The sequence below is a fragment of the Saccharomycopsis crataegensis genome (genome assembly GCF_037102585.1).
Source record: "Saccharomycopsis crataegensis DNA, jcf7180000000075, whole genome shotgun sequence".
Classification (NCBI taxonomy): Eukaryota; Fungi; Ascomycota; class Saccharomycetes; order Ascoideales; family Saccharomycopsidaceae; genus Saccharomycopsis; species Saccharomycopsis crataegensis.
The window spans coordinates 376,702-403,600 of NW_027043822.1; the positions used below are offsets into that span (position 1 = coordinate 376,702).

General features: G+C 38.2%; 15 protein-coding genes across 15 annotated transcripts; 9 read left to right on the forward strand and 6 right to left on the reverse strand. All coding sequences in view use genetic code 12, as the record gives it.

Moving 5' to 3' along the window:
- Positions 1 to 138: 138 nt before the first annotated feature.
- On the forward strand, positions 139 to 873 carry DASC09_023130 (MICOS complex subunit MIC26/MIC27; the record flags this gene model as incomplete). Its single annotated transcript, XM_064995916.1, has 1 exon — positions 139 to 873. The coding sequence occupies one exon, from the start codon at positions 139 to 141 to the stop codon at positions 871 to 873; it is 735 nt and encodes a 244-aa protein (XP_064851988.1).
- A 560-nt stretch (positions 874 to 1,433) lies between these two features.
- On the reverse strand, positions 1,434 to 1,943 carry DASC09_023140 (ETC complex I subunit; the record flags this gene model as incomplete). The annotated part of the gene is made up of 1 exon (XM_064995917.1): positions 1,434 to 1,943. One exon carries the CDS (start codon positions 1,941 to 1,943, stop codon positions 1,434 to 1,436), a length of 510 nt encoding a protein of 169 aa, XP_064851989.1.
- A 266-nt stretch (positions 1,944 to 2,209) lies between these two features.
- On the forward strand, positions 2,210 to 3,037 carry DASC09_023150 (SNAP receptor VAM3; the record flags this gene model as incomplete). Its single annotated transcript, XM_064995918.1, has 1 exon — positions 2,210 to 3,037. One exon carries the CDS (start codon positions 2,210 to 2,212, stop codon positions 3,035 to 3,037), a length of 828 nt encoding a protein of 275 aa, XP_064851990.1.
- A 385-nt stretch (positions 3,038 to 3,422) lies between these two features.
- Positions 3,423 to 4,097, reverse strand: DASC09_023160 (uncharacterized protein; the record flags this gene model as incomplete). The annotated part of the gene is made up of 1 exon (XM_064995919.1): positions 3,423 to 4,097. The coding sequence occupies one exon, from the start codon at positions 4,095 to 4,097 to the stop codon at positions 3,423 to 3,425; it is 675 nt and encodes a 224-aa protein (XP_064851991.1).
- Positions 4,098 to 4,483: 386 nt separating this feature from the next.
- Positions 4,484 to 6,022, forward strand: DASC09_023170 (uncharacterized protein; the record flags this gene model as incomplete). Its single annotated transcript, XM_064995920.1, has 1 exon — positions 4,484 to 6,022. One exon carries the CDS (start codon positions 4,484 to 4,486, stop codon positions 6,020 to 6,022), a length of 1,539 nt encoding a protein of 512 aa, XP_064851992.1.
- A 957-nt stretch (positions 6,023 to 6,979) lies between these two features.
- DASC09_023180 (uncharacterized protein) lies at positions 6,980 to 8,812 on the reverse strand (the record flags this gene model as incomplete). The annotated part of the gene is made up of 1 exon (XM_064995921.1): positions 6,980 to 8,812. One exon carries the CDS (start codon positions 8,810 to 8,812, stop codon positions 6,980 to 6,982), a length of 1,833 nt encoding a protein of 610 aa, XP_064851993.1.
- Positions 8,813 to 9,303: 491 nt separating this feature from the next.
- DASC09_023190 (uncharacterized protein) lies at positions 9,304 to 9,702 on the forward strand (the record flags this gene model as incomplete). The annotated part of the gene is made up of 1 exon (XM_064995922.1): positions 9,304 to 9,702. One exon carries the CDS (start codon positions 9,304 to 9,306, stop codon positions 9,700 to 9,702), a length of 399 nt encoding a protein of 132 aa, XP_064851994.1.
- A 308-nt stretch (positions 9,703 to 10,010) lies between these two features.
- On the reverse strand, positions 10,011 to 10,719 carry RRS1 (ribosome biogenesis protein RRS1; the record flags this gene model as incomplete). Its single annotated transcript, XM_064995923.1, has 2 exons — positions 10,011 to 10,581; positions 10,697 to 10,719. The coding sequence occupies 2 exons, from the start codon at positions 10,717 to 10,719 to the stop codon at positions 10,011 to 10,013; spliced, it is 594 nt and encodes a 197-aa protein (XP_064851995.1).
- Positions 10,720 to 10,980: 261 nt separating this feature from the next.
- On the reverse strand, positions 10,981 to 13,797 carry DASC09_023210 (uncharacterized protein; the record flags this gene model as incomplete). The annotated part of the gene is made up of 1 exon (XM_064995924.1): positions 10,981 to 13,797. The coding sequence occupies one exon, from the start codon at positions 13,795 to 13,797 to the stop codon at positions 10,981 to 10,983; it is 2,817 nt and encodes a 938-aa protein (XP_064851996.1).
- A 658-nt stretch (positions 13,798 to 14,455) lies between these two features.
- On the forward strand, positions 14,456 to 15,907 carry DASC09_023220 (uncharacterized protein; the record flags this gene model as incomplete). The annotated part of the gene is made up of 1 exon (XM_064995925.1): positions 14,456 to 15,907. The coding sequence occupies one exon, from the start codon at positions 14,456 to 14,458 to the stop codon at positions 15,905 to 15,907; it is 1,452 nt and encodes a 483-aa protein (XP_064851997.1).
- A 1,154-nt stretch (positions 15,908 to 17,061) lies between these two features.
- TAL1 (sedoheptulose-7-phosphate:D-glyceraldehyde-3-phosphate transaldolase TAL1) lies at positions 17,062 to 18,039 on the forward strand (the record flags this gene model as incomplete). The annotated part of the gene is made up of 1 exon (XM_064995926.1): positions 17,062 to 18,039. The coding sequence occupies one exon, from the start codon at positions 17,062 to 17,064 to the stop codon at positions 18,037 to 18,039; it is 978 nt and encodes a 325-aa protein (XP_064851998.1).
- Positions 18,040 to 18,762: 723 nt separating this feature from the next.
- On the forward strand, positions 18,763 to 19,752 carry MED7 (mediator complex subunit MED7; the record flags this gene model as incomplete). The annotated part of the gene is made up of 1 exon (XM_064995927.1): positions 18,763 to 19,752. The coding sequence occupies one exon, from the start codon at positions 18,763 to 18,765 to the stop codon at positions 19,750 to 19,752; it is 990 nt and encodes a 329-aa protein (XP_064851999.1).
- Positions 19,753 to 20,018: 266 nt separating this feature from the next.
- DASC09_023250 (peroxiredoxin) lies at positions 20,019 to 20,705 on the reverse strand (the record flags this gene model as incomplete). Its single annotated transcript, XM_064995928.1, has 1 exon — positions 20,019 to 20,705. One exon carries the CDS (start codon positions 20,703 to 20,705, stop codon positions 20,019 to 20,021), a length of 687 nt encoding a protein of 228 aa, XP_064852000.1.
- Positions 20,706 to 20,962: 257 nt separating this feature from the next.
- SRB4 (Srb4p) lies at positions 20,963 to 22,888 on the forward strand (the record flags this gene model as incomplete). Its single annotated transcript, XM_064995929.1, has 1 exon — positions 20,963 to 22,888. One exon carries the CDS (start codon positions 20,963 to 20,965, stop codon positions 22,886 to 22,888), a length of 1,926 nt encoding a protein of 641 aa, XP_064852001.1.
- A 690-nt stretch (positions 22,889 to 23,578) lies between these two features.
- YFH7 (Yfh7p) lies at positions 23,579 to 24,730 on the forward strand (the record flags this gene model as incomplete). Its single annotated transcript, XM_064995930.1, has 1 exon — positions 23,579 to 24,730. One exon carries the CDS (start codon positions 23,579 to 23,581, stop codon positions 24,728 to 24,730), a length of 1,152 nt encoding a protein of 383 aa, XP_064852002.1.
- Positions 24,731 to 26,899: the final 2,169 nt, after the last annotated feature.

Sequence of the window (26,899 nt, forward strand, 5' to 3'; positions counted from 1 at the left end):
TACAGGGCTTCGAATCCGCGGTGGGTGCGGTTTTTTTTTTCTTTCAACTGATGAAATCTCACCCAATGGGAGTTGCATTTTATACTGATGTATAAGTATATCTATATATCTATATATATATATATTTACACCGCCACAATGTTCGCGTTCAAGGCTAGACAGACAGTATTCTGCGGGGCTGTATCGGCAGCTGCCTTTTTCGTGCCTTCTTCTGTCATTCACAATGAATCCAAGAGAGCATTCTACCAAGATCTTGAAGATGACTTGACGGTGACAAACGGTGCTGCTAGTAACAACAAGTCGCTTCTAGATGAACAACTTTATACCCCAGCTAAGCACGACAACTTGGAAGTCACTTATACCGATGGCATGACCATTGCCTCTTCTAAGTTCCTCGAACAGAAGCTCAATGTCTTGAGAAATTGGACCATTGGCCATTTGGACTATTACTTCTACGAATATGAAACTGCTAAATCATCCATGAACAACGAATTGGATGCCCTCAAGACCAAATATCACTCTATTGTGGCTGAACCAGTGTTGCCTAACTTGATCTATATCTTGACTGGGGCCCTCAGCGGTTCAGTGATGGTTAATAAGAAAGCGTTACCAATAAGATTTATCACTCCATTGATATTTGGTTCCGCTTGTTATGGATACTTCATGCCAAAGAGTTTTGACAACACCAGAGCTAATGTGTGGAATTACGAAAAGGAAAACTTCCCACATTTTGCCAAGGGTCACATTGAATTTTTGATCAAGATGGAAAAAAACAAGAAATGTATGGAAAAGAAATTGGAGAAAACTAACCAGTGCTTAATCAAGAAAGTACACTGCACTAGAACAGCTGTGAAGAAATTCTTGGATTTTTAATTTTGCATATATATAATAATAATAATAAAATGAATGGTTTGCTGTGTTTGGAATTCTAGGACTGTAGGTATTTATGAGATGATGTGTTGTGGGGATGAGGATTTATTTGACACTCTGAATAGAATTTTATCTGACACTTTGAATAGGATGAATTAGCCAAAGCAGATAAAAAATAAGTACCATATTTCTTTTTACCCTTTTTTTTTTTTTTTGTTTCTGTATCGACTTGGACAGTACTGGCGAGCTCTTTCTATGTTTCCAGAGAAACCAGATGAAGTTCAACTTTATCGCAATGATTTCTCACCATTTCATAACGCATCGCTGCACAACAGCTTACAAGGAATTTACAAACAAAATCCTTTTCCAAATAATAATGTATAATTTAAAAATACAAATAAATAGCTGTTTCAATGATGAATAGGAAATAAATATTCCCAGTACTTAGGCATTATGATGATTTCAAGTATTACTCCCCCACCTTTTCTTCTTTTCTGTTGCCAACCACCTCCATGGCATTCCTTCAACAAGAATAATCTTCCAATAGTTACTCAGTGTATTCTCTACTTTGTTCTGATGTGCTTCAAAGGACCCTTAGAATAGAAGAAGTTGTCGGAGTACTCCTTCTTTCTGATATGTCTGTGCTTTGGTTCTTGAACGTAGTAGGTCCAACCTTGGCCCTTAGCGAATCTAATAGCAGATTCCAAAGTATCGAACTTGACAGCCCAAGCTTGCATGTAATCAGAACTTCCTTGGTAACCCATAAGATCATTTTCCCAGCGGTTACCTTTGCCCAAGACATCCCAATCAATTCTCCAGAACTTCCCGTTATTGTGAGCAGATTGCATGGCAGACTTCGCCTCTTGGTAAATACGCACTTGACGTTCAGTGACTAATTCTTTTGGAGCACCGCTTATGATTTCCTTTGGGAGTTCTTGTTGTTGTTCGGTGAGCGATACTTCGTTAGTGTCTTCTTTGGTGATCACGTCCTTGACGGAATAGAATCTTTGGAATTGGAGTGGACGCACCGCAGTACCGGTTAGCGTGGATCTCTTAAACACTGAAGGAAACATCTTGCAACTTTTAGATAATAATAATAGTAATAATCGTGCTTGCAATGTCTATTGAAGTTGGGTCTGTTCTACTCTGCTTATTTCTGTTTAATATCGGCACTTTGGTTGGCTGAAAAAAAAAATGTACAAAATTGATATTCACGTGATTATGCTCTTCATTATCACACACCCAAAAAAATAAAATAATAATAACAATAAAGGTAATCGATGAGGTGGTGGTGATAATAATAATAATAATAATAATAATAATTCAACAAGCAAAAATCATGTCTTTTGTCAATTATGATGTGGAGGCACAGAAGCCTGACGCTACTCATAGAAGCTCGTCAGTGATCATGGACCTTTCCAAATCAATCACGAACTTTGCAACAAACTTGACCAATCTAGAGAAACTCAATCGGCAAATCGGCACCAAAAGAGATGGGATTCAGCTTCGGCAGAGGATAGAAAGTGCTTTGGATAAGGAAACTGATCAACTTAATACCATAAAAGATAAAGTGTTCAATTTACAACTTGTATCAAAAAATAACGCCTCTAATGATCAAGAGGAATTGATAATTGGCAAACTTCAAAAAGAGTTGGGGATTATAACGGAAAACTTTAATTCATTGAAGAGAAAATACGATGAGAAGAAAAATTCCGCAAGTATAAATGACCTTATTGATGTTATTAATGACGAGGAACTGAACAATGCTGCCCTTGGTGAGGAAGAACAAGAAGACGAGCCGTCAGAAACAACAGGGCTCCTTCAACAGCAGCAACGGCAACAAGAACAGGAACTTATCAATCGATATGATATGGATTTCCATCAGTTACTTGTCCAGCAAAGAGAAAATAACATTTCGGAAATTCAGCAAGGGGTGGAAGAAATCAATACCATCTTTAAAGACATTAATTCATTGGTGTTACAACAGGGCGTGCAGGTGGACACTATTGAGAATAACTTGACCAATTTGGCTAACGATACTCAAAATGCTGCTCAAGAATTGACCAAGGCAAATAATTACCAAGAGAGAAAGAGCAGATGTAGCTGTATTATATTGGTAGTGTTATCTGTGGTTGTGTTGGTGATCACTTTGGCAATTATCAGCTGAAGACCGTATTATATTTATGATTTTTGGATTGTCAAAAATTTGTTTTTTGTTTTTAGAAATTGTTTGTTATTTCATTTGTGCTTGCTTTTTATTTTATTTGTCTCTCTATCATCATATTATTTGCTATTATTTATTTTGAACGTGTTGGGTTTATTGTTTGTTGATCATCTATGAATTTCCTTACAAACTACATGATGTAAATGAGAGTGAGTGAATTCAGCCATGAAGCAGCTAATTGCTTACTGCCAATACCAAAAATGAAATAAAAATAGAAAACCATAACCCAAAGAAGGAAGAAAAAAGCAGAAAAGGACTTGAAGAAAATAGCAAAAGAGCGTACAATGAAATATAATATCGGTTCAAAGTGTTGAATTAGTATGAAAAATCAATTGGTCAAACTTCCCGGAAGATTTCTCCGAGGCACAAAAAATTGGGGATTTTCTTCGTGTTCGACAAAACCATAAGAACTGGCGGTGGTTTCACTATTTGTGGTTTCACTATTGGTACTTGTTAAATCATCCTCGATTTCATGCCACAGCCTACCAAGGGAATCATTGTGAAGATGTCTTAAATTGATCCCGTCATCGGCTCTGACGTTATTGATTGCTGAGCTTCTTGCTGCTTCACCAACAATGTCATTACGATTATTTCTTTGGCTCTGCTGGTTCACTCCGCCATCAGAAATGATCCAGATATCGTCTTCGGGATCATCGTGGAATACTGATGAATCACGGCGGTTAGTGTAGTGGTCTTTTTCATCGATCGACTGGGTTTCTGGATCACTATATTCAAATATCTTGTTGTGAGAGCTTTCTTTCTCGCTAGCATAGACTGGGGGGACACTGTGATCCTGTTGTTGTTGCTGCTCGTGGCTTCTTATTCTGGCTTTTCGCTTGTCCATGACTTCTTTGATCCCAAACTTGATGTCTTGCAAAGTGCATTTGATGTCATCGACTTTGGAATCAAACTGATTTCTGACGGCATCGTTGTTGTGGTATATTGCGAGACCAATGCCGAAGGCGGCACAACAGCCTATGGCGATAGGGATGTGAGGGGACATTATAGTATTGATTGTATATTAGAGTACATATAACAGTATCAAGAAAGAGAGTAAGACTATATATTTCACATAGCGTTGCTCATCGCCACCACCTGCCTGGTGTGTGGATGGGATGAGACAAGGGGAGCGAGGGAGAGGCGCACGCGGTGGTGCACAGATGTAGGGGTGTTTTTCCAGCTTCCCCTTTTTTGCCCGCAGTGGTTTTTTTTTGGCTGGCGGAAATTTTTTTTTATTTGTTTTTCTTTTTTCTGCTTATATAATCGGCGGCCAGTATTACTCTTACATTTATATATATAGCAGGGAACTGACTATTTTTATCATTTACCATATCATCCCCCCCATAACAATAGACACATAGATAGATAGATATATTTATCATACATACCATGGACTTCCCGGATCTAGACCCTGACAAGAACTTCAACCTCAAGTACTCCCACAAGACCCCTTCCAAACCCAAAGTTACCCCTCAGAAAACCGTGGATATCCCATCACCACCACCATCATCAGATAATCTCCAATACATTGTTAAGCCTACCACCATCCACTACAATGAAAAATATGATGAAAAACTTACCTTGGCCAATAATGCTCAGCCAAAAAAACCAGTAAGAAAATTATTTGCCAGATCTAATGTGTTGAAAATGTTGTTGGCAGTATTTGTATTGGTGAACACATATACCTTGTACGTGCTTGGAGCTACACACCCTAGACACTACCAGCCGCAAAATACCCCTCAGAAGTTCTTTTCCAATGTCGTTCATAATCCTCTCTCTTTTCATGCCCACAGAGCTAATGACTCTTTCGTGGAAGATGGCGACCATTCCAATTGCGCAGAACGCGAAATCTCTCATGCAAACTCTGTCGACGTCAGTAAGGAAAAAGCTTACATTTCCTTGGTTGTTAGAGCGGAAAGTAGCAGTGGAAATGGAACTGTCACCACTAGTGGATCATCTTTTAGTTCTTCTGCAATTATCAGCTCCACTAGCTCCACCACCCCAAGCTTGATAGCTTCTTCTTCTTCTTCCTCTTCTTTTTTCTCCTCCTCTTCTTCTTCCTCTTTCTTCTCCTCCTCATCACCGGTCATCACCACCAGCTCTTCATCATCTCATTCATCAAGTTCAGTCTTTTCACTGACTTCTATCACTTCCACTCACTCCCTATCTTCTTCCTCTTCCTCATCACCATCATCGGTTTTTTCAATCGCTTCTTCTACTAGCACCACCTCCGCAAGCGCATCTTCGTCATCATCCCTGTCACCATCTAGATCCTCAACTTCTTCCAGATCCTCAACTTCCTCTGCAACATCATCATCATCACACCGTGCGTCTACTACCACCAGTGACAAATCTTCTACCATCACTAGTCATAAATCTAGCACTTCGGTCTCTGGTGGAGTCACTTATATCTATGCCGGCACCACCACCGAAACGTATGGATCTGGTGGAGCACGGACCCTCACTTTAACTTCATCCGCTACTTCTAATCCTTCACTTTCTACCGAATCCACCACCACTTCTAAAGGTCTTTCCTCAAAAAATAAGAAGATCGTCATTGGTTGCGTGGTGGGGATTGTTGGAGGACTTCTTTTCTTTGCGGCGATCGTGTTTGCGTACTTCCGTTTTTACAAACAACGCAAAGATGAACGGTTCATCAACTCTGAAGGGCTTTGGGTCACTCGTAATGGTAACCCCGATGAAAAATTGAACTCGGCTCATAATTCGCCAAGCAACTTGGCTACCGCTTCGCCATCTTGGAAATTCTGGGGTCGTCAAAATAATGGTGGTAACCCTGGTGACCATCATAGTGCCATGGGAGTTAAAAGCCCAGTATTGGATACCCATGATAATGATACTGATGAATTTGTATTCAGAAACGGTCACGGTACCACATCTCCTACAAACCGTTACACTCAGGCTTTCTGAAGAAAAAAAAAAATGAAAAAAATAAAAGAATTTAGTTATTTTTCATCTTGCGTTATGTTTTGAATTTTTTTTTTTTTTTTTTGCACTGTTATTCACTCGTCTTTGATTTTCTACTCTCTCTCTCTCTTTCTCATGTTGTTTTATTCTAACCAAGTTTGACATACCTGGTATCGCACACTATTTAATGATATACTTTATACCCTTTCTTTGATAGCTCTTTTTATTATTGTGATAATTGGTCTATTTCGTCTTTTCATAATGTTGGATGATTTCTAATACTTCTATATTCTAAATTTTATCTTGCATCTCCCCAATAATCAATAAAATCCTCATTTTTCTCTCTCCCATTTAGTTTTGCTAACAAGAAAAACTGAAAATAAATAATCGAAAATCTTTCTGATTTGGGTTGTTGTTTTTTTTCAATGTGATTTGAAACACAAGAGTGCTACTGATAATTGTAAAAGTAATTATGAAAAAAATTCAATTGGTATCTTCTAAACTATTACAACTTCTAAAGCAGCAAGAATCCTGAATCGAAGATCTTAACAATAGCTTTTAGAATGGGGCCGTCAATGCTTTACAAAAAAGTTTCTAGAAAGATTCTATAATTGGAATGTATATCAAGATATAATGATAAATGAACAACTGATAAATTTTAAAAAAAAATAATAATAATGACAATAACAATAACAGAATAATAAGAAAATAGATGGAGAAAAAAAAATGATTAAGAAATGAAAAACAAGCGATTAAAGATCAGTCTATCAGGAAAAAAAAAAAATAGAAACAATGCACTGAAACGAAACTCTTCTGCAAGAAAGAAAAATACAATAAATAATGAAAAAAAAAAAATGTATGGGGAATTTAATCATTTGGTTAACCTTATCAAACAGCTCAGGATACAGAATACAGGCGCCGAAATCAAGTGAATAAGAAGAACAATCGCTCCTGTGGGAATTACTGAGAAGTCTCAGCAGCAGGTCTGTTCAAGGTGGATGATAACACTTTATTCAACAACACACTTCCACTACCAGGTATTCCGACTAGTTCACTCTTACTATTATTGAATTCATACAACCGATTGAAACTTCGCAGACGGTTCATTGATCGACGATTAGCCCTATGACCAACGGTTTCCTTATTCGAGATCACCATATCCTCACCAGGGAATGACCGACTTAGATTATGATACTGCAGTTGTTGCAGATCATTACCGGCCTCTTCCAAAGCTGGGGCTCGGGTTTTAGGAATCATTAGAAATTGGGTATCGATGGCACGATCATTATTGAAAATAATGTTCTGAGACTCATTGATTGAAGTGCTATGTGAAAGTACCAGGTCTGTTGATTCAAGTTGGTTGGTATAGAAATCGGCTTTGGCAGGAGATTGGTTCAAGGAGTCAGTAAGAATGTTATTATGGCCATGAGATACTGAGACGGCACTGAGCAAACTCATCTTGCTATCTTTTTTACCCATAATCCTCGATGGTTGATTTGGGTTTGGAATATGCAACGATGGCACTTTAAATTGGAATTCCCAATATTGGTGGCTGTTACGTTTGATGTCGTCGTTGTTTTCAGTGTTCATTGAATAATATTTGGTGGCCCCCAATCCATTTTGTGGGTAGTTATCAAAATGACTGATACCGGTCAAGAAATTATCATTAGTTTCCAGCACTTCTGAGAAATTCAAATGATCTTGGATGCGTCTTTCTTCATCATTACTTATGTCTGCAGGGTTTTTACTCCCCCCGGCAATTAGAAACACGCTAACAAATGTTAATACACAGCCCACGAAGAATAACACCACTTGCCATGACTGTTTGCCGTTTTGATCTTTGAAAACTATAGCTGAACCCGTCAACACAGAAATCGTAAAAAACACAAAATGGGTAGGAATGACTTTTGTCGATGTTTCGATCCGTAAACTGTTGTTAAGGTACTTGATTTGACAAATCGCCGTCAACACAAGTACCATCAATAAATAATAGGTCTGTATTCCCGAAAGAAGTTCGTGAGCAGAACCCGAGAATTCAATAAGGGTGGATAAACATTTTGTGGCCATCGCGGTATGGGCTCCAAATATCGCCACTAATAAAATATTGCCAAAAGTGTACAAGTTTTTTATCTTTGTGGTACCGTTTTTCTGGAGCTTATTTTTCAACAAATCTAATTGGAAAATCAATATTCCGGCAATGAAAAGGGTAGTGATCACGTAGTATAAATAAGATGGAGATGTCAAAACCTCATAAATAAAATCGGCAGCGTTTTTCTCTGGGTCTTTGTTGCCATTATTGTCACCACCATTGCTGTTTATCGAGGAAACGATGACCAAAAGCACGCCAAACGACGCCAACATCGTGGCGGTTAAATCACGAAGTCTCAAAGGCTCATGGAAAATGAGAGGAGCAATGGTACAATTGGAGATGATGGTGATGATTCCGAGCGGAGATACAACGGATACCGGAGCAAACCCATAGGCGATGAAATTACCAGACTCGCCGATGGTCATTACCACGGCCCCTAACCACCAGTAAGGACTGCCTAAGTAGTTGGTTTCTAATTTTTTCAAATCGGTGGTGGTGGGTGATAAAACAGGGGAATCCGATGGTGATGATAGTCCTCCTCTTCCTGCTGCTAGAAGTCGCGTCGCTTCAGTCGGAGTTTCCGGGATAGCACTTTGTGGTTGTTGAAGCCTGGTATGGGCGTACTTCTGGATGTTCAAGGCTAAGGAGATGAGGAAGTTTCCTACCACAGAGCACACGATCCCAATGAAGGTGTAGCTTAGCATTTGGAGAGTTTTGTTCCCGAGACCCGGTATACGTAGTAGTTGGAAATGGCTAATGATACACTGGCAAGGGTTCTCTTCTTTTTATTTTCGATCGCGGTGGTTTCTTGGTAGGTTCTATCGGTGGTGAGGATTGATTTCAATGGTCATGTAGTAATAATAACGATCAATAGTAAAAATAAGATCTGTATAGCAGAAGGTAGAGTTGATAAATATCTCAAAAGAGAATAAAAAAAAAGTTCGCACAGGAAGCCCTGGAACGCTGCCGTTTGTGACATATCTTGTTCCTCCTTTGCTACTTTATCTTGGTAGATTACCAATTTATCTTAGCACAAATCATTTATATATATATACACATATATATATACATACATCCAATTTCTTCCAAGCTGTTTATTGCTACTCCCCGAAAGTTCCTCATCGGTCTCATCCTCTTAGCCCTGGTTGCCGGTGTCTATCAATACTCCCGTGTGGCAAAATATATCACCACCGTCATGTCTCAAGAAGATCCAAAATTCCAGAATGACCCCAACTTTGACAACTCAGTACAGGTCCATTTCCCCAACGGTAAAAGTGTTCCATTGAGCAAAATCAACAAGCCTCATGCCAGAATCCCTGGCCACACCGTACCAGGAAAGAATGACGATCCACAAGAGTTTTTCGAGAAACAAAATGATGCTCATCACCACCAACAAGACCAAGCAGTACAAAAAGATCCATTCGAAGGACTAGGCCCAGATGATATTAAGGTGGTTTTCCCAAATGGAAAATCCGTGCCATTATCGAAAATCAATAAACCGCATGCGGTGATTCATCCTCATTCCCGAAGAAGCAATAATGATAATTCAGGAGGATTACTTCAAACAGGCAATCACCGACCAAAAAATCCATAATCTTTCAACACTTCACTGTATATAAACAGCATTTTGTGGTATTCCATTTTGCTTCGTCCCTTATGTCCTTTTCTCTTATGTCTTTTTTCTCCTATGTCTCTTTCTCTTATGTCTCTTTATCTTACAAGTCTTCTCTTGCAATAATGTATGGATTCCAATATAACATTTAAAGAGCAGAAAAATAAAAATAAAAATAAAAATAAAAATAATAAAAATAATGATAATAATATACAAAGAATGAAACTTTCAAACACCCAAAAATACCAAATGTTGAACTAGTGAAGATAAGAAAACTCCGAGTTTCTCTTTTACTCGGCATTTCTCAAATTTCTCTTCTGTTGGGCAAGATTCTTCTTGATTAACTTCTTTCTTTCACCTCTAGCCAAAGATCTTGGATCAATGAGTTCTTTATCAGTGCCAACATGCTTCTCATCCACTTCCACCAACCATTGGTCATCCAACTCCTTGTTCTTACCCTTGTAGCCCCATTTATTGACCCATTCGCCTTTCTCTTCATCAAACATTTTCTTATCATGGCTCTTAGTCTTGTGTATACCCTTCTTGATGGCAAATTGTTCCCATTTGGTCAAAGGTTTTGGCTTAGGCAATGGTTTTTCTCTTGGAAGATCTGTAGTTGGAGCAGGCAATCTGACCAATGTCAAAGAAGAATCCTTCCCATTAGCGGATTCGGTGGTGGTCTTGATTGGCAACAGCAAGATCTGGTTAATCATTAGCTGGACATTGTCTCTATTAAGATCGGCCAAGTATTGTTCCTTGTTTTGTTCTAGCTGGGAAGTTTCCACAGGGTTAGGATCAAAGGTAGCCAAGTTACCCAAGTCAAAATTCACTGGGATTGGTTTGTCAACGGTGACTGGCTTACTGGATAATGGTGGTTAGTATTGAAGATAATTTTTCAAAAGCAGATACATATATATATAGCAAAACAAAGCACTATAAATACTAAGTGAAACAACAAAAATTAAATATCACATACTATTGAGGTTCAGCTTTGCTCATTGTTATTGGTTATAATAATAATGAATGATAATAATAATAATACTAATATTCTATAAAATGTCAATAAAACAGTGGAATTTGATTTAAAAAAAAAAAAAAAAATTTTTTGTACCTCATCTTAAGAAAAAAAAAAAATTGCACTCTATGGTCGGAAGTCACGCATTATGCCCTCGTATTTCCAGCATGCATACATTTTCATAAATGAATCAAACCAACAGTTAATAATAAACACCCTAGAATCAATAACCCATCACTAAATAGTCACCTTTGATATTTCCCCATAGAATACACTTTCTTACCATCATTGCACCACTTTTCACTCACAATATAGAGAAAACTCGCCGATAAATGTTGGACAAACTCTTCTAGAAAATGGTTAAATATTGGAAGTTTCTCCAACATCAAATTCTCAATGGTGATGCATCGCTGAGCTTGAACTGAATTACTATCCCCGTATAATGATTTACTATCAATTATCAAAAGTTCACTCTCCATATCGTTGAGACCTTCCAGTAACTTTTTTTGTTTGAAATGCTTTCTTGATGATTTATTGGTTCGTTGGTTCGATTGGATGTATTTATGATAATTGATTCTTTTTTCACGATCTTCATTGATTAACCTTCTAACATTGTCACATTCTCTAATACATTGCAATACCTTCATGAGAATATTATTGTTCATCATGATGATAACTTTCTTCAAATGGTTGTTCTGCAATTTGACCATTTCATGATAATTACGCTGCTTATTGGGATCGAGGTGCTCAATAGCCAACACCAGGATAAAGTCCTCACAAATCAATACATTCCGCTTCATTAATGTATCCAATTGTTGCATGAAATTAAGAATATCCTCTTGAAGCTCTTTAACCTTTTCGTACTTATATTTGAACTCAATCGCCAAGTTGACAAACGTTTTTCTATTGGCAGGGACATTCTGGAGTTTGGACAGTTCAATGTGAAACGCGCTCAAGTTCTTGGCCCTTCTCAGTTTATTCTTTGGTTTCAACTCAGTACTACCATCCTCATTAATGATCCCTTCCGAATTTTTTTCATCTTGGCTAGATGATTTCGAAATGAATGTTTTAATCGACAATTCTGAAATTGATTTGGAAATTTGGTGATGGGTGTATTTGGGAATGGAAAAATTATTGGTATCATTAATCTTTTTCGGGATTTTGTTGAATGGGGATTTGAAACTATGTCGATGAGAATTGATATCATTGGTGATTTCCTCGATAATTTTCCGAGACCTTTCCAAATTCATGATTGGTTCTTTATTGAATAGCTGTGGTGATTTCTTGGTGTGACTGATCAATTGGTCGATCAATATTTTGTACTTGAGCAATCTTTGTACTGGCTTGATCATCAAGCTTTCCAAGTCCCAGGCAGAAGTCCCTGAGGTTTGAGAAATGATGGTGCTTTCATGATACCATTTACCAAACATTGGCCCCCCGGAAATATTCAATTTATCTAACAATAATTTTTGACGAGCTTTAGAATTCTTGATAAACGCGGCGTAATTGTCAGAAAACCTATACCGTGCGCCAGTGAAATAATTCAAAAGGAGTTTGCCGACGTCTATCTCGCTTGTTTTCATAGTGGTAACTAATTGTTTTAGCTTCTCCGAGGTGAGGTTATTCGCTGAAAATTTTTCGGATATGAACGAGTTCAAACTGCTTTCTTTCGAGACCAATGATAATAGCGTCACACTTTGATCCCAATCTACTTGACCTCCCAATTGTTTGAACTCCCCAACCGCCAGTTTCATAAACCCTTCACACATATCGGCAATATCTTCAACATTTCCAAATAACAAATTCTTATCATTCTCACTCAAGATGTACCGGTAAGTATCCTGATCAAGTCCTTTATAATACACATCAACGATGATTTTGAGATCGTTATAATATGCTAACTCAGTGTCAAAGAGTTCAAGGAGACATCTATCATATAATGTCAACAAGTTAGGATCCAGACCAATATCCATCAGTTCCCTGTAATCTTGGTGGGAAAAAATTGATTTTTCTGGTGATGGGCTAGATGTTGGGTGGTGTGTATCGTAAATCACCGAAAATGCCCCCGGGATCCTTGGTGGAGTTTTTGGCAATTCTTTGGAATCATTATGTTGCTTTTTTTCTGAAGATTGGATAGATTTTGGTTTCACAATGGTGGAAATGTTCACGGGTTTAAGCTCAATAACTTTCGCTGGGGTAGCCAAAGCTTCTTGTTGCACCGGTTCTATTGGGTTTTCATTCTCGTCCTCCGAAAAACTTTCATTCTCATCTATCATTTGAATATCATCTGATAAGATTTTTTTGTTGCGAGATGAGCAATCTTCTGGTTTGATTTCGATTATTTGATTATTGGTGAACTTAAAATTATTGCCCACGTAATCGTCAGTGAATTTTGGGAACTGAAACTTGAACTCTTCAAATGGGGTTTTATAAGGATTGAGGTTGGAAATGGTGTATTCAGAAACCGTTTCGGGATCGGTGGTGAACTCTTTAGTGATAGAAGTAAATGATGAGGATTGGTGATGATCTTCAATCTTGAGAGTTGGACTGGAAATTACCGTTGATTGCACCAACGATCTGGGGATCTTGATTTTAGATTGAAAGTTCTTGTAATAAATCATACTATTCAATATCAAATTGGGGGCAGTGAACCGTGAATCTTCCAATTTCAACGACCTGGGTCTCTTTTTTGCTCCATCGTATACCAAATCCCGTTTATCGTTCACGTCCTCCCAATTCGGGAAATAATGATGCTTTTCACCATATTTTTCAGACCCAGAATTCTCGAAATACTCATTATAGATCTCATTTCTCCAATTGTCATTCTTCAACCAGGTAGGACAATATTTATCATCTTCTGCTGTCGTAATGTGATGTCCATCTTCATACATCACTACCACATTGGATGGGGTGGTCGGGGATAAGTTGAGTTTCTTATACGTTGGGGTTAGGCAAATGACAATATTATCGAGGAAACTTGGTCGGGTAGGTTTTGAATAATCAGAGTATTTGGATGAGGAGACAGAAGTCATTGAATGTCCGTAAGATTGCAGTGCCATCATACGCCGAATTGTTAACAATAATATAGATATATCAGTGATATAAACAAAATCGAAGATTTTAGAAGAAAGAAAAGATGAGAAAAGGAGAAATATTTTGAGAAAACTGGATCTTCGGTGATTAACATGGTTTCTGGAGCAATCACTGGATTTTCTTTTGACAGGTAGAAAAACCCTGGAATGCTGCAAAAAAAAAAAAAATTAAGTGGATTATTTCAACGGAGGACATTGTCTCGTCTACTAAAAAAAGAAATCTTTGATAAGAGATCTGAGTGATATTAGTCATTTATTTCAGGGGTTTCAGCTGAAAATTATTTATATATAAACACATAAATTAAGGATAGTGATGTCAAATGTGTGGGAGTGCCTGCCTGCCCTTATTCGTTACACTAAGATCTTCTCTTGTCTAGGAGATCATTACCTCTATTAACTGATTTGTTAATATAAAATTTTTAATCATTTAATGAGAAAGTACAATATTGTATTTATTTTGCTATATATTTCGATTTTTGACATTTGATGTTTATGGAACATAGGGTAAACGACCCCATATTAGGGCATCTCACTCAAAAGAAAATAAAAACTCTAGAGACAATTTTTTTTTTTTTTTTTTTTTTTGGAGGGGGAGATCAAATAGATAAGTTACAACCCATCGATAGATATGGATCAAAAGGTGACTATAGGGGATTTGCAGCTAGAATCTGGGGATGGAAGATATCCCAATCAATACCCTAACAAGTTTCAATGTCACAGCATCAATTGTGTGCTTCTTAATGTCAACTCCAAAAGTTTCACCCGACCATTAGCCCAGCTATACTTCACAGATTTCCAACATAACTCATTGATTAGCCCTCAAGGGTCTAGTGATTTTGAATTCAGCTTGGGGAATGAGATACTTGTCCACCATCAGGTTCTTGCTGGACAAATGCAGTTTCGAAAATATAAGGCGTTATGTGCCGATCAACTACGATATTTCATGAGCTTTGGTACCAAAGAATATGATTCCACCCGCGATGTGGAGAGAGATCCAAGTCATGAAGGAACGTTGAAACGGCTATCACAAGACCGGGATAATTTCTTCAACTACCAAAGCATGGCGTATAACTACCATTTCGGGTTGTTTTGTAACATTGTAATTAGCAATTTGAAATCGTACCAAGGGGTCTTGGAGTGTGATATCGAATCATTAACGGTAATTGGAGACAGATGTTATGGCTGGACCCCTACCACCGAACAGCAACTAGTGAATAAATATGGATCGTCAATAATCGAAGTGATGAGATATTATTTGGCATTGGCTGGAAAGAAATATTTAAAAGAAAATCAACGATACTTGAAGAAAGCAGTACCCACAACATTATTACCATCATGGCTACAGCCTCCCGTTAGTATTGCAGAAGAGTCGCATAGTATGATGGATATAGAACTCGATAAGGTTTACAATTCTGGTGGAAATAATACTGCCAATGGAACTACAATAAAACCGTTAAAGAAAGATACTTTGCGGAAATTGGATGAGTTAGAAAAAGATGATTGTGGCAGCGATAATGAAAGTGATATCCTAGAAATCAGCGAGGATGAAATAAATAGGTCTTTGGTGACGGGAAGCCAAGAGTTCCAAGATTTTGCGACCATTGCTCCAGGGGATATTCAACAGATCAAGAATGATCCTGATTCACTTGAAGAAAACAAGGAGTATATTATTAGAGGCAAAATTGTGGATTTTAATCATGACAGCGAGGTGATTGCTTATAAAGATAGTATTACGGATATTCCAAAATTGAAAACCGTGAAGATTCTAATTACTGATGCGTTCAACGGTGACGAATGTGATAAAGAAGATCTTGTCCAATTTGAGATCTGCGATTCTAATACTCTTGAACTCGAACTCGATGCGATAGAGGATATTTTGGAGTTTTTTGAAGTTACAGAGATCGAAGAACTTTACGTGAAGCAAAGCGAGTTGGTGAAGAAAGTGGATTCACTTATCGAGCGGAGTTTTAGTGCGGCACATTTACATCAAAAAATTGAGTTTAAAGTGTATAAAAAGCCACATAAATCGTTGGGTTATTCATGGGGAGTTCGTGGTCTCAAAATGGGCCTATTGGGATGAGCATGATAAACGGTAGATGTATTATTTACGAATTTCAATAGCTAGGGTGTTTTTTTTTTTTTTTTTTTTTTTTTTTTATTTTTTTTTTCTTAGTTGACTAATGCAGATCAAGGATGTTAAAGGAATTTGAGGAGTCCGATAATTATGATAAAATATGTCATACAGGTAATTTATCCGTAGAAATCATAAAAAAATATCGCATGGTTAAGTTATGCGCGGTAGGCATAAGTTTCTAATTTACGGTAGGCAGAAGTTTCAAAATATAGACTAGCAATTTCTGATAGCCTTTTTTTTTTTTTTTTGTGAGTATGGGGTTGCTGTTAACCACTACCGAATTTTTTTGGGCGACGACGTGCATTAAGGATGGTGGTGATGATTATCACAAAAAGAACTGGAACTTTTAAGACTTACATTGCTGAAACATGTATAGGGTTACGGGGTATCACTTGAAGGATAAGTGGAGCAGCTATTTATAAGGAGAAGGAGCATGGTATATGAAGATGGAATGATTCTTATTCTTTAGTGAATAACAGTTGTTCAATAGTCATATATCGCCGTAGATTCGCGGCGTACGAACCCTGAAGTCGAAAAAAAAAAAAAGGAAAAGCCAATCAAAAAAAGAAAAAAAGAAAAAGAAAAAAAAAGGATAAATACTTCAGAACCAATAAAAAGCAGAGAGTTTATGCTGTAACCATGACTTGGAGATGCTGTGGATGTGCCAATGGCAATTTCGAGTCTTGTGTTGCCTGTTTTACCTGTGACCACAAGAAGTGTGGGCAGAGCTTACGGGAGCGAAGGAGATTTGCAAATGATACCAGTACCAAGTAGGAGATGAAATAAAATATATATTATATAGTAGGTAGAAACACGGTAATAATATAATGTAGTATAATATAATATAACATAAAACAACATAGTGTAATACAATACAACAAAGTAGGATAATAACCCAACATGACAGGTGACGCACAAAACTTCGGACTGCGACGACCGGCGGCGGTGATTCCACGTGCCGGAGCGGTGGGACCGCGCTTCCCCCATAAAAACAACAATCGATGAATTAATTTATCGCCACTAAAAAAACCCAACTTTTTTCTTCTTCTTGTTTTCCTATCAATATTTCATTTATATTGCCATATCACCCCAAAAACACAATGTCTTCTAACTCCCTCGAACAATTGAAAGCCGCCGGTACCGTCGTTGTTACCGACACTGGTGAATTTGAATCCATTGGCAAGTACAAGCCTCAAGATGCCACCACCAACCCATCTTTGATTTTGGCTGCCACCAAGAAACCAGAATACGCCAAGTTGATCGACGTTGCCATTGAATACGGTAAGAAGCACGGTTCCACTCCTGCTGAACAAGCTGATGAAGCCTTGGACAGATTGTTGGTCGAATTCGGTAAAGAAATCTTGAGCATCATCCCAGGTAGAGTCTCCACCGAAGTTGACGCCAGATTGTCTTTTGACAAGGAAGCCACCATTGCTAAGGCCAAGAAGATCATTGCTTTGTATGAAGCCGAAGGTATCAGTAAGGATAGAATCTTGATTAAGATTGCCTCCACTTGGGAAGGTATCCAAGCCGCCAGAGAATTGGAAGCCAACTATGGTATCCACACCAACTTGACCTTGTTGTTCTCTTTTGCCCAAGCCGTTGCTTGTGCCGAAGCCAAGATCACTTTGATCTCTCCATTTGTCGGTAGAATCATGGACTGGTACAAGGCCAAGACCGGAGAAACTTACACCGGAGAAACTGACCCAGGTGTGTTGTCCGTTAAGAGCATTTACGAATACTACAAGAAGTACGACTACAAGACCATTGTCATGGGTGCTTCTTTCAGAAACACTGGCGAAATCAAGGCTTTGGCTGGTGTTGACTACTTGACCATTGCTCCAAAATTGTTGGAAGAATTGCTTACCTCTGACGCTCCAGTTCCAAAGGTTTTGGACGCCGCTACCGCCAAGGCTTCCTCCGTCGAAAAAGTCTCTTATGTTGATGACGAAGCTGCCTTCAGATTCCAACTCAATGAAGATGCCATGGCCACCGAAAAATTGGCCGACGGTATTAGAAAGTTCTCTGCCGATGCTATTGTCTTGTTGGACATCTTGGAAAAGAAGGTTAGAGCTTAAGTGTGTATAGGTATTTTTTAAGTGTCTGAATTATATGGTTTATTGTTAGATTTATGTGTGTAAATTATGGGATGAATCAGTGTAGATTTTTTTTTTTTTTTTTTTTTTGATTTTCTTATTGAATAAGTCGCACCCTTGGTGTGTGACGGGGAAATAGCTGCCGGTTCCTCAATGCATGTAATGTAATGTAATGGAATATATGTAGACTAATACTGTTTTGAAACCCTCATAGTTCATGGTATGTATGCCATTACCATGTTTGGTTGGGTATTTGCTTCGTAGGCTCGATAGCCTATGAAGAAGAAATCACCTCGCCAAGTGCATCAACATTGCCGATGTCATTTCGTATCCCCTCTAGCTAGCTTATCGGAGGGTGCTTAGTTAGAAATATCATTTATTTATTATTCTCTTTGATTTATGATCTAATTCCTATTAGAGACTTCACCACCAATAGCCCATACATTGCTCATATGGTTTGAATCCTTTACAATTGTGAAGCTGCGAATTAGATCGTTACTACTGTCGATAGTGGATGGATATTTTGAAGACTGTGCAAGGGCACATATCAGGAGGAGTTTTTGGCGTGAAAGAGGAAAATGAATATTTCTTCTGTAGATGCTTTGGAATTAATATCACGTAGAAGACCATCGCAACCATTGGAAAGTTGATATTAGAGAGAGACAGAGAGAAAGAGTAAATAATATATATATCTAGATACTCCCAATGACGACGGCCAACGATGCAGAAATTGCGGATTTGTATCCTCCCCCTCCGCCGTACTACGAATTCTTCACCACGCAAAACATTGCCAAAGCAAATCAATGGATTAAACAACACGAAATCAAGAAAAACATTAATAATGGAGAAGAGGATGAAGATGAAGAGCAAGTTACAGAACAGAATTCGAATAATGATGGTGATGGGAAAACCAATAATAATAATGAGCAATTGAAGTTGCCGACTGGGACGTTCGCTAGTTATCCAGATGACGAAATCCGGTTCCTTTTACCGCCTCCTAAACCTGAAGGCCCAACGTATCGACTATTCGGTAACATTTGGCAATTTGAAGATAAAATGCCCAGCTTGAAAGAAATGGGGGTGGAACAATTGTACAATGACGATGTGAAAAATCAGGATGAAGTAGATGATAAAAATATGATAACCGTGGAAGAAGAAAAAGAAAAAAAAGAAGAAGAAAAAAAAGAACAAGAAGTAGATTCAAAAGATTTAGTGGAAAACCCCAATGATGAATTATCTGAAGAAGATCTGAACTCCTCATTGAAGCGGATTAACGAACTCAAGAAACTTTTCAAATCACTATTACTCAATTTCCTCGAACTTATAGGGATCGTTTCCAAGAATCCGACGCTTTATCCGGAGAAGTTGGAACAGATACGGATCGTGTTGATCAATATTCATCATTTACTCAATGAGTACCGACCACATCAAGCAAGAGAGCTGTTGATCTTGATGTTACAGAACCAAGTGACCGCAACCAAAAAGGAAATTGCGGAAATTAAGCGAGGGTGTCAGATGGTGGAGGAAAGATTGCCGAAAATTGTTGGGGAAATCATGAAAAATAATCAACTTAAAAAATCATTTGATGAGAAACATCAACCAGATGAAGAGAAGTCACAGAATAATGAATTGGTTACTTCGATCGATTCATTGAAGCTCGCGGCAGCAGACGATTTGTTGAAAGCTTTGGAATAGAAGAGTGGGTGGAGGATATATTATGTATTATAGAATATAAGTAACAACGACCTTGGTAAAGGCAATACGTAGGAAACGAGAATCATTAAAATAATAATAAAGATGAAAACATGCTATGTTATTACATAAAATACTAATATTATTAACACTGATAGAGAGAAAAAAAAAAAAAAAAATGAAAGAAAAAAAAAGTACAGACCCAAATAGAAATACAAGAAATTAGAAAGGTGAATATTGGATTATTAAATGGAAATCATCAGGGTGCCTCATTTTTCCAATGGCAATTGAGTCAACCGCAAATATGGTTTAATCACCCTGTATTTTGGAAACATCTCGTTTGCTTGCGAGTCAGTGATGGTAGGATGAATAATCACGTCATCTCCAGGAATCCAATTGATCGGAGTAGTCACTTTGTATTTATCACTAGTTTGTAACGAGTCCAACACTCTCAATACCTCTGCGGTATTCCTACCACACGATGCAGGGTACGAGATGATTAATCTGATGGTTTTCGATGGATCAATGATATATACCGACCGTATTGTCATTTGCACCCCTTTATCATCGACATTGGTGGCGTCTTGATAATCAATTTGGTCGTACAATGTCGCGATTCTCCGTTGAGGATCAGCAATAATTGGGAAAGTCAATTTAGACCCGGTGATCTCGTCGATATCCTTAATCCACGCTTGGTGCAACTCGACAGTATTAGCAGAAAGCCCCACGAGTTTTGCGTGACGCTTCGTGAATTCATCCTCAATTTTCGAAAAGGCTCCTAGTTCAGTAGTGCATACTGGAGTAAAATCATCAGGATGGGAGAAAAACACGAGCCAGGAATCCCCCATATATTGGTAAAGATCGATGGGACCTACTGAGGTATCGGCTTGGAAGTTTGGGGCGATCGAACCGAGTCTCAATCTGCCATCTTTTGGAACAGGAAATGAAGAGGCCATTCGTTCTTTTTTTTTTTTTTTTGTATCAGATTGTCACAGTGTTTTTCGTGATAATATTTTGAACAATAATTTTTTTCTGATTGATGGGGTTAATTAACCAGCGGATTTGAGCTTATAATTTTTCCCTTATTTTTCATCATCACCATCACGTGGAAAAGAAAGAAATGTGGATTATTATTAGATGAAAAACACAAAACTTGGTGCAAACCACTATTGATTATTATATATTATATTATTACAATTAGAAGAGTTGGAATATGAAGGATGATATCCCTATCAAACTAGATCCTGGTCTAGTCACTCAAAGCTCGTTCAAGGACGCGTTCCAGGTCAATCCAGAACTGCTTCTGCTTTTCCAAATCTTGGGAAGAATCAATCATGAACGATCAGAACAGTTCTTGGGGTTGACAGAGGAAGAACTTGCTAATGAGGTGATGAATGAGAAAATCGACGAAAAATTGCGTCGACAAAGAGAACAAATGGGCGATGGTCTGGGGAAAAGTGATAAAGAACGCTTTGTTAATGTGTTTGAAGACGTCAATGAAGAATCTTTGGCAAACATCACCGGCGATGATGGCGATCAAGAGCTCATCGATAATGACCAAGAATTAGAACAAGAAGAAACCGAAGAATCATTATTGAAGAAACTTGCCATCGAGAAAGAAAAGCTCCTGCAATTTCATAAAAACAAAGGCGAATTATTAAAGTTACTACAGTCTTCGCTCAATGAAGCGTCGTTATCCCTTGATTTTGTTTCTTTATTGGTGACCTCAGTCCGGCCCAACGTTGGGAAAACTTCGATGTCGTCACATTTGAAACAATTTGTGCCATTGGGATCGCTTAATCTGGACCGAATCGGTATTGACGAATCAGCGACCCATGGGAAATTACAGAATGTCGAAGTGAATCAAAAAGCCCTTGTTAGTTGGAAGATCGATAGTTTGACCCGGATCATTGAAATGGTCAATCAAAAGTCCAGGAATCTTGTGGTTGAAGCTGGCAAAGAAAAACGGTATTTCCAAGACTTGCACAAGTTATCGATCACCAAGAGTTTGAATTACGAGAATGGTAATGAGAAGCAATACGAGGAAGTGTTGTTCAAGATTGGTGAACGGGAAATTGGTATCAAATACGGGTACCAGGACTCAGGGCTGAGGTATCGATTGGATCGTGGGGTGGCGGCATTGGAAAAACTGAAAGGCACTGGAGAATTAGCGTTCCGACATCATAAAGCAGGGACGGCCACCACAATTATGAATAAGATCATGGTGAAGATTTTTGAGAAAATTGATGGGGAATTTGCCATGGTGAGCGAATCTAAAGTTAATAATAATGATGATGATGATGATGATGAGGTCAATGAAAATATGGAAACTTGGCAGAAGGTTCAATGGGAGATCAAACGGGCTAGAAATCTAGTATTTGAAGAGGAGCTATTTTATCAATTGATCAAAGAGGCCAAGGTGTTATTGCCATATGGAGCAAAAATTGTGTCAAATCGCAAGATATCAATTGAATTGGAGGATCAATTGATTGAGATTATTTATGTGACAATTGAGAAAGATGGATCAGAGAATGTAAAGAAAGATGAAAAAGACAAAAATGATAATAATAATGATAATAATAATTTGAAGGCGGATTATGTGGTTAATTTTCTTAAATTAATGTTATGCCACTATCATAAGACCAACGTTTACGAGACTAATAACAATGGGGTTGTTTCTGGTAACTTGATTCCTTTATTATTACGGCCACTTATTGGGAAATTCAACCATGAACATTTCATGAAGAGACTTATTAGACATTTGATAGATTTGTATAGACAAGAGGATGTTGGGTACCAGCCCAAGGTTATTGATGACCAAGGAAAGGTGATTTACAGTGTGCCAGGGTTTGTGACGAATGTGGTGGAGATCAAGATAGGGAGGGATGAGACCCGCCATCAAGATGTGTTCAAGAAGGTGACGACACCTAGTAGATCAATAATCAGGATGCAATTTACCGGGAATGGAAAGGAGGCTGAGAAGCAAGAGGTGGTGGAATTGGTGGTAAAAACCTCTTCAGAGAAATCGTATTGTGATTGTTTGGTGAATTTAAAGTTGGCGGGGGTGTTAGACGTGAATTTCAGTGATGTCGTGGAAATTGGGAGATGCTTGAAATGGGTGACGACGCAATACTTCTAGTAGTCGCTGGGGGCTGCCCAGTCAAGACGGGGGAAACCGTTATGTAGGTGACATAACCAATGACACATGAACAAAACATGGCCATAGGGGTCCGTGCAATGCGGAAGGCAGTAGCCCTTGGTGATAATCTGTGCTAATATATATGGACTATGTGTGATATATATCTATAGTATATAATATGTATACATGAATACTAATGTAATATAAATATAACCACGAATGTAAAAATAAATAAAAAAAGTAGATTATATAGAAGTAGCAACCACCATAGCAGTCAATATATATATTTCTATACAACAGATAAAAGATCTCCGGCAGTCAAATGCCCGGAAAATTAAGCGAGGACGCGGAGGGCAGTGAACCTGTGCCGAAGGGTGCAGGAGGACTGCTTCCAGATTTTTTGAAGGGTTTTTCATTTTGTGATCCTTGCACTGGAAATTTTTTCAAATTAATTAATCTCTTGCTACTATAAATATATATAGATCTCTATATATAAAGTATGTCATCCCCAGTTTGTGTGGTTGTTGTACAAGTGTAACTTCTCTTACATCATAAGTGTACAGACATATCCTCATTAATGTATATACACCCATATACCAACCTCTCTCTATATATATAAAGATTGAAATCATTGCCTATTTATCACCACATCCAGATTTTTGTTTGCCAACCTACAACTTCTTAACCATTATGGATTCCACCTATTTAACCCTCTGCCAAAGAGCATCGGACTTGCTCAAATCCCACCCTGGGTATCGTGTCCTCATACTACTTGCTGGTCCTCCAGGATCTGGCAAATCAACAGTGGCAAGAAACGTCGCAGACTTGCTCAACCTCCAACATCGCAAGCAATTGTCATCCATTAGTACCGCTGCTTGTCACCCACCAATTGCCCAATATAATTCCAGTATCGCCAACTATTCCACTGCTAAAATCACTGAAAAACTATCAAGTAACAATAAGGATGGTCTTCCTCAGAAAAAGCAATGTTCCAATAGCCAGGTACAAATCATTGGCCAGGCCCCAGAAAACCTGATTACTTTGATGGTTCCTTCATTAGATGACAATGCTAATGCTAGTGAATTTGCCCAGGTTGTTCCTATGGATGGGTTCCATCTTCCTCGTCGAGTGCTTTCTCAATTCAAAGATCCGGTCACGGCGTTTGCGCGTCGTGGAGCCCCATTCACATTTGATGCCCCAATGGTGGCAATCCTTGCTAATTTGCTCAGATCCACTTGCGATGTGATTGTTTCTGATATTTGTCCTGATCCAATCTTTACCAATGAAGGGATTTCTCTTGACCCGCAGTTCCATAACCATGATGCTGAAACGTCGCTGATGACCAGTTCATCTCGCCAATCGGCGCATTCTAGTCTCTTCGAATTCGATAATGATCAAGCCTCGGTCGAATCCTTTGACGATTCTGATAATGAAGAAGACTACAATAATATTTGGAAACTTCGTCACGGTAGAACAACGATGATTCCGGATATTGTCATTCCAAGCTTTGACCATGCGGAAAAAGACCCTCGTGCTAATGGGATAACCATCAAGGCGGCCACTAAAGTGGTGATTCTTGAAGGATTGTACGTGTTATTGGATCTTCCATACTGGATGGATATTTCTGGGGATCAGCAGCATTCTGGAGTGGAATCATGGAAGATCAACCTCGATGAATCACTGGCAAGAACCAGAGTGGCCAAGCGTCATTTGCAAGCGGGAATCGTTGATAATTTACAAGACGGTGAGGCCAGGTACGATGCCAATGATTGTATCAATGGGAGGTTAGTGGATCGTCAGTCGAAAGCTGCTGATTTTGTGGTGTGTTCAAAGAATGAGTGAACTGTTCGATGTTATATATTGTATACTTATTATTCTCTACTATTTGGTTATATTATATTATTACTATTATTATTTTGTTATATTATTCTTTTTTTTTTTATTCTTTTTTTTTTTATTCTTTTTTTATTTATTATTACACTTTGTTATGAGGTTTTCTTGGGTTTTCAAATGTTTACGTGTTGTGTTGTTAATTTTCACTATTAATAGAGATTGTAGAATGCATCTTAATGATGGGCGATCGATAACGCCAATCTCATTAAACGAATGCCAATCTCCTTAAATGTGTGCAGATCTGCTTAAGCTGGTGCCAACTTCCTTAAACTTATGCCAATCTTCTTAAACTTGTGGCAATTGCCGTAGAGTGTGTGACAATTTCCTTAAAATACGTGAATTATTGCGACAATGTTTCAGTTTATTTCATTCTATTGTTTTGGAAAGGATTCACCAATACGCAACTCGTCAATAATGTTGACTAGATACCACTATAGTCAATGTTTTGTCATTGAATAAATGTTATGGATTGTCGGCCGATCAAGGACATTGCAGGGTATAGACAATAGCTTGATGACGCTTAGCGATGATTCACCACACAATTAGGATTGTAAACACCAGCAAACCCCGAATAAGATTTGGCAAATATTCCGGTGGAGAGCCTAAGCTGTACGGGGGAGTTTAGTTTCCCTTTCACCGTAATAGTCTACCACGTAGTGGAAAAAAAAAAAAAAAAAAATTCTTCGAAGATTACTGTATCGGGGATTAATGTCCCGGTCCCATTTTGGTATAAACTAGACGAAATGAAATGAGATGGAACATGAAAAGCTTTAGAAATTGCCTGGTATTCATAAAAAGAAAAATAAATACTATGTTGATTTTTGTTGACCATAACGGGCACTAACTTCTTCAACAGGGGGAACAATTTATACACTGGGCATTTATCGATAATTACGGAATGTTCCACAGCACGGGAAATCCACAAGTAGTGTTATCTAAATTAGTAGGGGAATCAACAATCGTGGAAAAACCGTGTCTGTGGCGCGTGCTCATTGGGATATAAGCTTTAGCACACCTGGAACAAATTTGGTTGATTGATTGATTGACCAAGTGAGCAAGTAACTAATTTAGAAATACCACCATTTCCGTACGCCGCGTTTCACATTACGTCAACCCTTCGGCGAGCACCGCACCTAATAGCGGAACCGACATGCCGATTCTTCCTCTGTAAATACGGAACATTAGAGAACAGGACACTAGCAATTTGTTTCTTCTAATTAAAGAATATTACAGAACATTGCAAGTGTAGCGAACTGAGACAAACAAAAAAAAAATTCTTCTGCTTCTTCTTAGTACATACGCCATGTACCCAATGATAACAATAATAATAATAATAACAATCGTAGAATACGGAACCCAAACGCGAGGAGAGTATATCCAAATACTGGGTGTCTTGTACATATATATATATATATATGCTAACTGGATGACATTTAGCAATTAATATCTACCCACCAACACCAGCTGACAAACACTCTGTGCAATCAATGTCCTCTCTTTGTTACGAATAACGTGGGTGGTCACGTGGATTTCCACAGATCTGTTAATTGCCATTCTTTTCTTTCTCTTTACTTTCTTCCTCTCTCTCTTTCCATAAATATTCTTATTATGTTCATTTAAATCCATCTTGATAAATAAAACAAAAGAAAGAACGATACCTCAGTGTGGTAGGAACCAAAAAAGCACGACAGTGCGAGAACACCTGAATGCCCCGAGTTTAAAGGAATCAAAGGTTGAACTATCAAAGATGTCACCACTGATAAGGTATCAAAGTCATTCCTGCTAGTGTTGAAATCACACCAATACCGAAATCATTGATCTCACCATTTCAGAAAGTGCAGATCAACTGTCCACGCTGGACTAGCTTCGGAGAATAATACAACCACTGACAACTCATCAAGATTCAACCGGATCTATTGACAAGCCTCGCTCACCAATAACCATAATAATAATAATAATAATAATAATAGCAACAATATATTCATCATGATATACCTACAATTGACCATAATCTTCTTTCTTATCCTCAATTCTATTACCGCCACGTGACAGAGCGCACCCGTTTTTTTTTTTTTTTTTTTTTCCTCCGCGTTGTCCAAAATTTTTCAGCTTTTTTGA